The sequence below is a fragment of the Anomaloglossus baeobatrachus genome, chromosome 6 (genome assembly GCF_048569485.1).
Source record: "Anomaloglossus baeobatrachus isolate aAnoBae1 chromosome 6, aAnoBae1.hap1, whole genome shotgun sequence".
Lineage (NCBI taxonomy): Eukaryota > Metazoa > Chordata > Amphibia > Anura > Aromobatidae > Anomaloglossus > Anomaloglossus baeobatrachus.
The window spans coordinates 74,229,211-74,243,089 of record NC_134358.1 but is presented as its reverse complement, the minus strand read 5'-3'; the positions used below and the strand labels follow the sequence as shown (position 1 = coordinate 74,243,089).

At 51.4% G+C, this 13,879-nt stretch overlaps 1 protein-coding gene across 1 annotated transcript in view; it reads right to left on the bottom strand.

The window, feature by feature from the left end:
• The window catches only part of VIRMA (vir like m6A methyltransferase associated), a 162,137-nt gene that overhangs the window by 50,498 nt on the left and 97,760 nt on the right, over positions 1-13,879 (bottom strand). Inside the window, exons 15-16 of the mRNA XM_075353036.1 lie at positions 11,071-11,320; positions 9,829-10,046 (exon numbers count right to left, since the gene is read on the bottom strand). Of these exons, the coding sequence (XP_075209151.1) occupies positions 9,829-10,046; positions 11,071-11,320 (468 nt within the window). The remainder of the gene's footprint in view (positions 1-9,828; positions 10,047-11,070; positions 11,321-13,879) is intronic.

Below are 13,879 nucleotides of genomic sequence, written 5' to 3'. Positions count from 1 at the left end.
CCTTTTCTGGCTGATTAGTGTCCAAATAGACAATAGTTTTTCCTATAAAAATCAATGTGCTGGATAGCCGATGCATCAAACCTGACACACACACACACACACACACACACACACACACACAAAGTGGGGTAGCTGACCATGCAAGGGATTTGGGTACCAGGAACAGCAGCTTTAATTTTTCCTTTACACCAATGTGTATACAATTGCTTTTGTGAGCTTTTCAATGACCTTCTCTCCACTTTACCCATCTAAAAAACACAGACGTCACAGGACATGTCATGTTAGGCTAGGTTCACACTTCCGTTAAATTGTATCAGTCACAATCCGCGGCTCTGGTAAACAACGGAATCTGTTTGGCGGATTCCGTTGTTCCCATAGACTTGTATGAGCGGCGGATTGTGACAGATGATGCTGCGTTGCATCCTCCGCCCGACTGATCAGTTGTGGAACGACTGACCGCCGGGCGGAAGGAACACAGCTTGTAACGTTTTTTGAGCAGCACAATCTGTAGGATTTTGCTGCGCATGCTCTCTCTGGCTCCCTGCACATGTAACCAGGATACACACACATCGGGTTACCAAGCAATGCGGTTTGCCTAGTTACCCGATATTTACCCTGGTTACGTGTGCAAGGAGCCAGCGCTAAGTGGTGTACGCTGGTAACCAAGGTAAATATCGGGTAACAAGCAAAGTGCTTTGCTTAGTTACCCGATATTTACCCTGGCTACGTGTGCAGGGAGCCCGACACTTCCCCGCTCGGCTCCGCCCCCTCCCGCACTCCGCATGTGTACACACACACACACACACACACACACACCTGTCCCCAGCCATGCAGACCGCGGCACTGACGTCCTCAGCGCCACGGCCCCGCTCGGCTCAACCCACCTCGCGCTCCGCCCCCTGCACACAACGGAGTCCGACAATGAATTCTGTTCTTTGTCATCCGTTGTACAACGCATCAGTCACATGTCTCAAGCAACGCATGTGACTGATGCAAAACAACGGAAATGTGAACCTAGCCTAAGGCTACAGAAGTAACCGCTCCAACATCAGTCAATGTGGATCTTCAGCTGCTAGACTACAACTCCCAGCGTGTACGGGCACCCCCTGCCGAAAGCTGTAGTGTTACAACAAGCCTAAGCGCCAGGAATATTAATGTCAGCAGCACATTGGGTGGGGGAGGGGGGGTTGTTCTGGATTTTACACCAGATGTATATAAGTAGTAACGTTTGGTGCACACAACTTTCCAAAAAGTTACTACAAAAGGAGTGTTTTTTAGTGGCATGGAGTGATTTTTTTGGTAAATAAGGCGAGATCATCAAAAGATGTGCAAAATTAAAGAATGTGCAGCATCTTACTATAACCAGTTTTAGAAGACCTTTGTGCTTCACCTACTTGTTATTAATATATCTGCTTGCGGTCAGTGGATAGACACATTTATTGTTCACGTTCAGAGGCTGTAAAACCATCAAAATTGTACAATGCCCCCACATATGCAACAATCGCCAGAGGAGCGCAAACACACTGAAAGAAACAAGCTGCACAACACTGCCCAGCCAAGCTGCACAACACTGCCCAGCCAAGCTGCACAACACTGCCCAGCCAAGCTGCACAACACTGCCCAGCCAAGCTGCACAACACTGCCCAGCCATGCTGCACAACACTGCCCAGCCATGCTGCACAACACTGCCCAGCCAAGCTGCACAACACTGCCCAGCCAAGCTGCACAACACTGCCCAGCCAAGCTGCACAACACTGCCCAGCCAAGCTGCACAACACTGCCCAGCCAAGCTGCACAACACTGCCCAGCCAAGCTGCACAACACTGCCCAGCCAAGCTGCACAACACTGCCCAGCCAAGCTGCACAACACTGCCCAGCCAAGCTGCACAACACTGCCCAGCCAAACTGCACAACACTGCCCAGCCAAGCTGCACAACACTGCCCAGCCAAGCTGCACAACACTGCCCAGCCAAGCTGCACAACACTGCCCAGCCAAGCTGCACAACACTGCCCAGCCAAGCTGCACAACACTGCCCAGCCAAGCTGCACAACACTGCCCAGCCAAGCTGCACAACACTGCCCAGCCAAGCTGCACAACACTGCCAAGCCAAGCTGCACAACACTGCCAAGCCAAGCTGCACCCTGGATCTATAGTGATTTCTTGAATTGCTTTCCCCACTTAAAGGGAATCTGTCACCAGGTTTTTGCTCCCCCATCTGAGAGCAGCATAATAGAGACAGAGACTCTGATTCCAGCAATGTGTCACTTACTGAGCTGTTTGCTGTCATTTTGATAAAATCAATGTTTTCTCTGCTGCAGATCTAGCAGTTATGAATATGCTGGACTACCTGCAGCACACTAAATAGTCCTGTAATGATAATCTACTGCTAATTAATCAGTGATTTTATCACAACTACACTAAGCAACTCGCTGGAATCAGGATCTCTGCCCCTACATTGTGAAGCTCTCAGATTAGGTGGTAAAAACCTGGTAACAAATTCCCTTTAAGCCCTTAACCCCTTAACGACCCATGACGTACTGGGTACGTCATGGATCGTGTGCCGGTAAGCCCTGCCCCCTGCCGCAGGCAGGCAGCCGCGATCCGCGCACATATCAGCTGTTATCAACAGCTGACATGTGTGCCTGCTAGCCGCGGGTGGAATCGCTTCCACCCGTGGCCATTAACCCCTTACATTTCGCTGCCAAAATCTGGCAGCGATATGTATATGGGCGCCGCCATGAGAGTCACTTACCCCGCCCCCGCCGGAAGTCACGTGACATGATCACGTGACTTTCGGTGGTTGCCATGGTAGCACAGGGTCATGTGATGACGCCTGCAGCTAACATGACTCACTTCCTCTCAATGCCGGAATACAGCCGGCATTGAAAGTAAAGCAGCAAAAGTGCAGTTCTCAGTTCTGTAGCTGAGATCTGCAGATAGTGCAGAGCGATCGGATTGCGGATCGCTATAGCCCCCTAGGGGGACTAGTAAAATAAAAAAAAAAAAAAAAGTAAAAAAAAGTTTTAAAAAATTTAAAAAATAAAAAAAAAAAATAAAAAAAGTTCAAATCACCCCCCTTTCACCCCATTGAAAATTAAAGGGTTAAAAAAATACAAAATACACACATATTTGGTATCACCAAGTTCAGAAATGCCCGATCAAAGAAGGGAATTTTGTTTACTTACCGTAAATTCCTTTTCTTCTAGCTCCAATTGGGAGACCCAGACAATTGGGTGTATAGCTATTGCCTCTGGAGGCCACACAAAGTATTACACTTAAAAGTGTAAGGCCCCTCCCCTTCTGGCTATACACCCCCAGTGGGATCACTGGCTCACCAGTTTTAGTGCCAAAGCAAGAAGGAGGAAAGCCAATAACTGGTTTAAAGACCAATTCAATCCGAGGAAACATCGGAGAACTGAACCATACCACATGAACAACATGTGTACCCGAAAAAACAGAAAAACCCCGAGAAAACAGGGCGGGTGCTGGGTCTCCCAATTGGAGCTAGAAGAAAAGGAATTTACGGTAAGTAAACAAAATTCCCTTCTTCTTTGTCGCTCCATTGGGAGACCCAGACAATTGGGATGTCCAAAAGCAATCCCTGGGTGGGTAAAAGAATACCTCATGATAGGGCCGTCAAACGGCCCTCTCCTACAGGTGGCCAACCGCCGCCTGAATGACTTATCTACCTAGGCTGGCGTCTGCCGAAGCGTAGGTATGCATCTGATAATGCTTGGTAAAAGTAAGTAGACTCGACCAGGTGGGTGCCTGACACACCTGCTGAGCCGTAGCCTGGTGCCGTAATGCCCAGGATGCACCCACGGCTCTGGTAGAATGGGCCTTCGGCCTTGAGAGAACCAGAAGCCCAGTAGAACTGTAGGTTTCAAGAATTGGTTCCTCGAGCCCCCGAGCAAGGGTGGATCTGGAAGCTTGCGACTGTTTACGCCGACCAGCGACAAGGACAAAGAGTGCATCCGGGTGGCGCAGGAGCGCCATGCGGGAAGTAGAACCTGAGTGCTCTCACCAGAACCAACAGATGCAAATCTTTCTGAAATTGATGGACTGGACGAGGACACAAAGAAGGTGAGGTGATATCCTGATTGATATGAAAATGGGATACCACCTTAGGGAGAAATTCCGGAACCGGACGCAGAACTACCCTGTCCTGGTGAAGGACCAGGAAGGGAGTTTGTATGAGAGCGTTGCTAGCTCGGAAACTCTCCTAAGAGACGAGACCGTTACTAGAAGGCCACTTCCCGTGAAAAACGGGAAGGGAGACATCCTTCAAAGGCTCGAAAGGCGGCATCTGGAGAGCAATTAGAACCTTGTTCAGATCTCAGGGCTCTAACGGCCGCTTGTACGGAGTGCTGAGAAGACAAACTCCCCGTAGGAACGTGCGTACCTGAGGAAGTCGTCGTTTCTGAAAAAATACAGATAGCGCTGAGACTTGTCCCTAAAGGGAACTGAGCGACAACCCATTTTCCTACCTAGATTGCAGGAAGGAAGGAAACATAGACGATGCAACCGGCCAGGGAGAAACACCCTGCGCCGAGCACCGAGATAAGAACATCTTCCACGTCCTGTGGTCAATCTTGGCGGACGTTGGTATGCTAGCCTGTCCCATGGTGGCAACCACGTCCTGAGGTAATCCTGACGACACTAGGTTCCAGGACTCAATGCCACACCATCCGGTTGAGAGCCGTAGAATTCAAATGGAAGAATGGCCCTTGAGACAGCCAGTCTGATTGGTCTGGTAGTGCCCCCGGTTAGCCTACCGTGAGGCACCACAGAACCGAGTACCACAACATCCTCGGCCAATCTGTAGCGACGAGGATGGCGCGGCCGCAGTCGGTCTTGATCTAGCGCAGTACTCTGGGCAACAATGCCAGAGGTGGCACCTAAGGTAGCTGGAACTGCGACCAATGCTGAACTAAGGCGTTTGCCGCCAGAGCTCGATGATTGTGAAACCGTGCCATGAAGCTGGCACATTGTTGTTGTGCCGTGACGCCATTAGATCGACGTCCGGCCTCTGTCAGCGGCGCCAGATCTCCTGAAACCCGTCCGGGTGAGGAGACCATACTCTTTCGGCCACACCTCAGCGACTTAGGAAGTCAGCTTCCTAGTTTCCACACTTGGGATGTGAATTGTGGATATGGTGGATGCCGTGTCTTCCACCCACATCAGAACCTGCCGGACATCCTGGAAGGCTTGCCGGTTGCGCGTTCTTCCTTGGTGGTTGATGTATGCCACCGCTGTGGAGCTGTCCGACTGAAGTCGGATATGCTTGCTTTCCAAACGCTGTTGGAAGGATTGTAGGGCAAGATACACTGCTCTGTGTTCAAGAACATTGATCTGAAGAGTGGACTCTTGCTGAGTCCACGTACCCTGAGCGCTGTAGTGGAGAAAAACTGCTCCCCACCCTGATAGACTCGCGTCTGTCGTAACTATCGCCCAGGACGGGGATAGGAAGGACCTTCTTTTTGACCAAGAGGTGAGAAGAAGCCACCACCGTAGAGATTCCTTGGCCGCCTGAGAAAGAACGACGACTCTGTTGAGGGACGTCGACTCCTCGTCCCATTGGCGGAGAATGTCCCATTGTAGTGGACGCAGTAAAACTGCGCGAAAGGAACTGCCTCCATTGCTACCATCTTACGTAGGAAGTGCATGAGGCGACTCAATGTGTGCGACTGGTTCTTAAAGAAGAGCTTGCAGCCCGTAGTGAATGCTGTTTGTCTAGCGGCAGCTTCACTATCGCTGAGAGAGTAAGAAACTCTATGCCTAGATATGTTATCGATAGGGTCGGGGTCGGATCTGACTTTAAAAAGTTGATGATCCACCCAAAACTCTAGAGAGTCTCCAGCGCAACGTTCGGGCAGTGTTGGCATGTTTCCTAAGAGAGTGCCTTGACAAGTAGATCGTCTAAATACGGGACCACAGAGTGACCCTGAGAGTGCAGGACTGTGACTACTGCTGCCCTGACCTTGGTGAAGACCAGTTGGACTGTCGCTAGCCGGAAGGTAGAGCTACGAACAGAGGGTGTTCGTCTCCTATAACGAAGCGTAGAAACGCTAGTGCTCTGGATCAATCGGCACGTGTGGATAAGCATCCTTGATGCCTAATGATGCTAGGAAATATCCTTGGGACCTTGAGGCGATGACATGGCGGAGGGATTCCATCCGGAACCGCCTGGTGTCCACGAGCTTGCTGAGCATTTTTAGATCCAGAACGGGACGGAACGGCCCGTTGTTATAGGTACCGCAAAGAATTTGGGGTAAAAACCGTGACCTTGTTCCTGAAGAGGAACGGGGGTCATCACTCTTTCTGCCTATAGAGTGCACCCTGTTTGCAGAAGAGCAGCGGCCCGGCCGGGAGGTGGAGAAATTCTGAAGAATCGAGTTGGAGGACGAGAAGTGAGCTCTATCCTGTACCCGTGAGACAGAATGTCTCACACTCAATGGTCATTGACCTATGGCAGCTAAATATCGCCAAGGCGGGAGAGCCTGCTACCGACCGAGGCCGCAAGTCATGAGGAAGCCGCCTTGGAAGCGGGTTTTCAGACTGTCGCTTTTTTGGGCGAGACTGAGCCCGCTAAGAATCTTAGCTCCTCTGATCCTTTTGAGTCCACATTGGACGAGGAAAAATGGGACCTGCCCGAGCCTCGAAAAGGCCGAAAACCCCGACTGCCTCTTGCTCTGTTGGGGTTTGTTGTGTCCGGGCTGAGGAAAGGATGAATCCTTACCCCTGGACTGTTTGATGGTTACATCCAACGCTCACCAAACAGTCGGTCAGCAGAAAAAGGCAACTGGTTAGGCAACCTTTTTTGGAAGCAGAATCTGCCTTCCATTCACTTAACGAGCCGACCAGGCTCTGCTTAAAAACACGGAGTAGCGGAGGCTACCGCCGCACGGTTCGCAGAGTCCAGGACAACCTGAATCGCGTAAGAAACAAATGCAGACATTTGAGAGGTTAAGGATGCCACCTGCGGCACAGATGTACGTGTAACCGTGTCAATCTGTGTAAGACAAGCTGAAATAGCTTGGAGTGCCCCAAGGGAGAGAATGCCGGAGCCAACGGTGCGCCGACAGCCTCATAGATGGCTTTCGACCAGAGATCCATCTGTCTGTCAGTGGCATCTTTGAGTTTGCAGTTCCATCTCCCACTGCAACTATGGATCTAGCTACAAGCCTGGAGATTGGAGGATGCCGCTCGGTCCAGTCCTTGACCAAGTCAGGGGACAGGGATAACGTGTATCCTAAGCCGTTTGGAGAAGCGCATATCTGGATAAGCGTGGTGTTCTTGGACTGCCTCTCTGAAGGCAGAGTGGTCCAGAAAAATACGTGAAGCTGACTCCTCCACTGGAGGAGCTGTGAGAAATAACTCACATTCTATAGATGGACGCTATAAGATTATTTACTATGGCGTCACAATCAGGTGTATCCAGATTGAGAGCGGTCTCAGGATCAGAATCCTGAGCCGCTACTTCCGCCTCATTACACAGCGAGTCCTTCTGTTAGGACCCTGATGAAACCGAGGCCGCTCATAGCGAGCCCACTTAGGCTGTCTGGGACTGACGTCCGTGCAGAGCCGTGACTCTGGGATGCGTGTGACATTCCCGGAGCTGTTAGTTATTCACACTGAGGGGGGCCATGGATCCATGATTCAACAGTGCCCATATTGTGAGAGACATGTCCGGACTGCTAGGCTTCTAGTATCATAGCCATAGTCTCAGAAAAACTGTCAGTAAATACTGCAGACACCGTCCTCATCCCCTGGCCATTAGTGCATACAATGGGAGTCTATGTAACCTGCTGGCCGTATAGCCGTACATGCTGTACCAGCTGTATAGAAAAAACATGTGGTTCTGCACCTTTGTTTTACACAGAGAATATGCTGATAACTCCTCCGCATAATCCAGGAGGGTATATACATTCCAGCGGCCGGCGCGACCGATTCATAGAAGTGGCCAGCGTCCCGCCCCTCTCCTGACTGGCAGGTCTGGGGGCGGGAACGAACGGAAGCAGGCCGCAAAAGCCGGGGACTCTAGTTATCAGCGCGGCCGCCGTAAAAGCGCGGGCCGCGCTGAAGTCCCCGGCGCACCACAAGTGCCAGCCGCGCCGCTGCCAGCGGCCGGCGCGACCGATTCCTGGAAGTGGCCAGCGTCCCGCCCCTCTCCTGACTGGCAGGTCTGGGGGCGGGAACGAACGGAAGCAGGCCGCAAAAGCCGGGGACTCTAGTTATCAGCGCGGCCGCCGTAAAAGCGCAGGCCGCGCTGAAGTCCCCGGCGCACTACAAGTGCCAGCCGCGCCGCAGTCCCAGCGGCCGGCGCGACCAATTCCCATAAGTGAGCCTGCTTCAGCAAAGCTGAATGAGGCCATGGCACAGGCGCCGCAGCGCTGATGTCCCCCGGCGCACTACAACACCCAGCATGCTGCGGTGTGAGCGCCAAATGCACGGGGACACAGAGTACCTTGAGGAAGCAGGGCCATGTCCCTGATGTACTCCGCTCCATCCAGCATCTTCTCCAGGGGCTGTAGATGGAGCACGGTCTCAGTGCCTGGAGACCGGTAAATCCCACTTCACCCAGAGCCCTGTAAAAAGGGATGGGGAAGGAATCAGCATGTGGGCTCCTGCCGCCGTACCCGCAATGGGTACCTCAACCTTACAAACACCTCCGACATACAGTGGGGTGAGAAGGGAGCATGCTGGGGACACTATATGTGTCCTCTTTTCTTCCATCCGACATAGTCAGCAGCTGCTGCTGACTAAAAAGTGGAGCTATGCGTGGATGTGTTGCCTCCTTCGCACAAAGCACAAAACTGGTGAGCCAGTGATCCCACTGGGGGTGTATAGCCAGAAGGGGAGGGGCCTTACACTTTTAAGTGTAATACTTTGTGTGGCCTCCAGAGGCAATAGCTATACACCCAATTGTCTGGGTCTCCCAATGGAGCGACAAAGAAATATAAAATCAATGAATCTGATCAGTAAACGGCGTAGCGGCAAAAAAATTCCAAACGCCAAAATTACGTTTTTTAGTCGCCGCAAATTTTGCGCAAAATGCAATAACAGGCGATCAAAACGTAGCATCTGCGCAAAAATGGTACCGTTAAAAACGTCAAGTCGAGACGCAAAAAATAAGCCATCACTGAGCCTCAGATCCTGAAAAATGAGAACGCTATGGATTTTGGAAAATGGCGCAAAACGTGCGCCACGTTTTTTGGACAAGCGTGTGAATTTTTTTTAACCCCTTAGATACAAGTAAACCTATACATGTTTGGTGTCTACAAACTCGCACTGACCTGAGGCATCACATAGATACCTCAGTTTTACCATATAGTGAACACAGTGAATAAAATATCCCAAAAACTATTGTACGATCACACTTTTTTTGCAATTTTTCCGCACTTGGAATTTTTTTGCCGTTTTCCAGTACACTATATGGTAAAACTTATGGTTTCATTTAAAAGTACAACTCGTCCCGCAAAAAACAAGCCCTCATATGGCAAGATTGACGGAAAAATAAAGAAGTTACGCCTCTCGGAAGAAGGGGAGCAAAAAACAAAAACACAAAAACGGAAAGTGCCCAGGGGCTGAAGGGGTTAAAGGGGCTGTCCAGGACTACAAAAAAAAAAAAAATTACATGCCCACTTTCTTTCATTGGTCACGTCTGCTAATGCTTCTCAGCCCCACTGAAGTCAATGGAGCAAAGCTACGATACCACACACCTATGTTCAGGGGTGGCACCATTACTGAAAGAAAGCAGCCATGATGTTTTCTTCGATCCTGGATAACCTTTTTAGAATCAGCTAAAAGCATTATTTTTGGTTTACCTTTTCAAGTGGAAGAAGCCAAAGTCATGTTCGGAGAGGAACATCATGGTCCTGATACAGGTGAGGAGCGTAGCATAGCCGCAGTCACTGTTACCCAATGTCTCCATCAGACCATCACAGATGGAAGGAAGATGATCTTTGCTCGGTAAGGAGTTGGAAAGCTGATCTACTTCTGAAGCCGGAGCCTCCCCCGAGCTGGGTACAATGAGGGCGATGTCCTGAAAAGAGGAATTTCATTAAATAAGTGACCGTATTTTTCAGTTTGTAATTAAAAAAAAAAAAAAGTGAAAAAACAATATTGGTTCGTTTTTTAATCCGGTGGTGTCTTACTGGAGGGGGCTGTAGCGGTAGTGGAGCGGAGTCACAAAAGGCAGGTGTTTCAGAAACTGTATGCTGTGCTGGGGTTGCGGGGCAAAGGCAGGGGCTCAGGCAGCCGTGCTGGGGCTCTGGCTACGGCGGGCGGTGAGGGCTTCAAAGAAATGGCAAGATGAGATCTCATCTGGTCAAGCTCCACTTCCTGGCGCCATTTCCCTGAAGTCCACTGCTGGGAGATCAATAGGCCGGAGGTGGGGCGTGTGCAGATGAGCGCTTGAGCCGAGAGCGCCATCTGCACGCGCGCCGACACCGGCGTCATTATTTGAAGTCCTCACCATCTGCCCCCCAGCGCCAGCACCAGCTGCCGGAGACCCCTGCACAGCCGCCCCAGCACCAGCTGCCAAAGACCCCTGCACAGCCGCCCCAGCACCAGCTGCCGGAGACCCCTGCAAAGCCGTCCCAGCACCAGCTGCCGGAGACCCCTGCACAGCCGCCCCAGCACCAGCTGCCGGAGACCCCTGCACAGCCGCCCCAGCACCAGCTGCCGGAGACCCCTGCACAGCCGCCCCAGCACCAGCTGCCGGAGACCCCTGCACAGCCGCCGGAGACCCCTGCACAGCCGCTGGAGACCCCTGCACAGCCACCCCAGCACCAGCTGCCGGAGACCCTGCACAGCCGCCCCAGCACCAGCTGCCGGAGACCCCAGCACAGCTGCAGCACACCCCGCACAGCATTCCCCCATCCTCTTGCGACCCCTCTCCACCAGATAAGCTACATTCAGATTATAAAATGCACCCCTCACTTTCCTCCCAAAGTTTTGGGAGGAAGTGTCTTATCTGAAAAATACGGTATCTATATCACCGCAGCAGGAAAGAACATATAGCTATAAGAATAAAAGAGCAACAAAAAAAGCAATGGAGAAGGTACCTGGTCGCAGAGGTACTGCACGATGGACGCCACGTACTCCGCGCACTGCTGCTGGACCACGCGGTCACCTGCAGATTTCATTAATGCCAGCAACTCCTGGAAAACCTCAGCGTATCGCTCATCACCTTTCCCTCCACTTATAAGGTGGAGAATTGCCACTTTGCAGGCTCTCTGGGCAGCCAAGGAGTCGAGAAGAGCCAGGAGCCGAGCCGTCTGCCCCGTAAACTGCTTCTCCTTGTCTTCTGCGGTGCTGAAAACAGATCACATCACATTAACTTGTAAAATGACCACAATCCCCATATCAGAATCAGAAACCGCAGAAGACCCAAACCAGGGCATCAACTCAACACCCCCCCCCCACGTCTCCCCTGCCAGTGTAAAAACAAAGCAAAATTTCATATTTTAACTTTTTTTTCTCCTCTTATCCCACAAGCAACTTTTTTTTTTCTGTTTTCATTTTTCCGCTGACATAACTGCCCGAGGGCTGGTGTTTTTGCAGGACGAGTGCCAGTTTTCAATAGTCCAAGAAAAAAGAAGAAAAAAAAAAAAAAATCAGTCACCCTAGAAGCATAAATTATATGCCGTAGATAGAGGGGAGGGAATCCACTTAAATCCACCGGCTCATGGGCGATTATAGACGATTCAATAAAGCGCAAATGCTGAAACCTCTAATATAAAACTTATTTCAAACCATAAAAAAAGAGAATTTTGTTTACTTACCGTAAATTCTTTTTCTTATAGTTCTGTATTGGGAGACCCAGACATTGGGTGTATAGCTTCTGCCTCCGGAGGACACACAAAGTACTACACTAAAAAAGTGTAGCTCCTCCCTCTGAGCATATACACCCCCTGGATAACCAAATCTAGCCAGTTTAGTGCAAAAGCTGAAGGAGAATAGCCACCCACAAGTAGAACAGAGCAAGAACCGGAACCTCTGTCTACAACAGCCGGTGATAACACGCGGAACAAGAAATTGCCAACAGGCAACAGGGAGGGTGCTGGGTCTCCCAATACGGAACTATAAGAAAAAGAATTTACGGTAAGTAAACAAAATTCTCTTTTTCTTTATCGTTGTTATGGGAGACCCAGACATTGGGACGTCTCAAAGCAGTCCATAGGTGGGAATAAAAAGAAAACTGGGAAGTAGGCAGAACCTAACTTCACAAATGGGCGACAGCCGCCTGAAGGATGCGTCTGCCCAAGCTCGCATCTGCCGAAGCATGAGCATGCACTTGGTAGTGCTTCGAAAAGGTATGCAGACTAGTCCAAGTGGCAGCCTGACAGACCTGCTGAGCCGTAGCCTGGTGCCTGAAAGCCCAAGAGGCACCGACAGCTCTGGTCGAGTGTGCCTTGATCCCCGGCGGGGGAGGCACCTGAGTACACTGGTAGGTATCGGAAATGGCCGATCTAATCCAACGGGCTAAGGTCGGCTTAGAAGCCGAGAGGCCCTTACGCCGACCTGTGGTTAGCACAAAAAGAGAGGTGCACCGCCTAAGAACAGCGGTGCGAGACACATAGATCCGGAGCGCCCGCACCAGATCCAGAGTATGCAACGCTTTTTCAAAGCGATGAACAGGAGCCGGACAAAAGGAAGGCAGGGAAATGTCCTAGTTAAGGTGGAAAGGAGAAACCACCTTAGGGAGAAAGTCCGGAGTCGGACGGAGAACCACCTTGTCTTGATGAAAAACCAAAAAAGGTGACTCCGAAGAGAGCGCAGCTAAATCAGAGACTCTCCTGAGGGAAGTTATGGCCACTAGAAAGACCATTTTCTGTGAAAGACGAGACAAAGAAACCTCCCTAAGAGGCTCAAAGGGGAATTTCTGCAAGGCCGTGAGGACCAGATTGAGGTCCCAGGGGTCCAAGGGCCGCCGGTAAGGCGGAATGATGTGAGACGTGCCCTGCATGAAGGTGCGCACTTGAGCCAGTCGGGCGATACGCCGCTGGAACAACACTGACAGAGCCGAGACCTGTCCCTTGAGGGAATTGAGGGATAGTCCTAGCTGCAGACCGGACTGTAGAAAGGACAGAAGGGTCGGCAAGGAAAAAGGCCAAGGAGCATGGCCGGAAGAGCGACACCAGGACAGGAAAATTCTCCAGGTCCTGTGATAGATTTTGGCCGAGGAAGACTTCAGAGCCCGAGTCATAGTGGAGATGACTTCAGGAGGAATACCAGAAGTCGTCAAGATCCAGGACTCAAGAGCCACGCCGTCAATCTGAGAGCCGCAGATTTCTGGCGGAAAAACGGACCTTGTGAGAGAAGGTCTGGACGGTCCGGGAGATGCCACGGCACCTCTACGGACAGATGGAGCAGGTCTGGGTACCAAGCTCGCCTGGGCCAGTCCGGAGCAATGAGGATGACTCGACGGCCCTCCATTCTGATCTTGCGCAGGACTCTGGGCAAGAGAGCTAGAGGGGGAAACACGTAGGACAGACGAAACTGGGACCAATCTTGAACCAGAGCGTCCGCTGCAAAGGCCTGAGGATCGTGGGAGCGAGCCACGTAAACTGGAACCTTGTTGTTGTGCCGGGATGCCATTAGATCCACTTCCGGAGTGCCCCACTTGCGGCAGATTGACCGAAACACTGCCGGATGCAGGGACCACTCGCCACTGTCCACGGTTTGACGGCTGAGATAATCTGCCACCCAGTTCTCCACGCCTGGGATGTGGACTGCGGATATGGTGGACTTGGAGTCTTCCGTCCACTGAAGGATGCGTTGAACCTCCAACATTGCCAGGCGGCTGCGTGTCCCGCCTTGGTGATTGATGTAGGCAACCGCTGTCGCGTTGTCTGACTGGACTCGGATGTG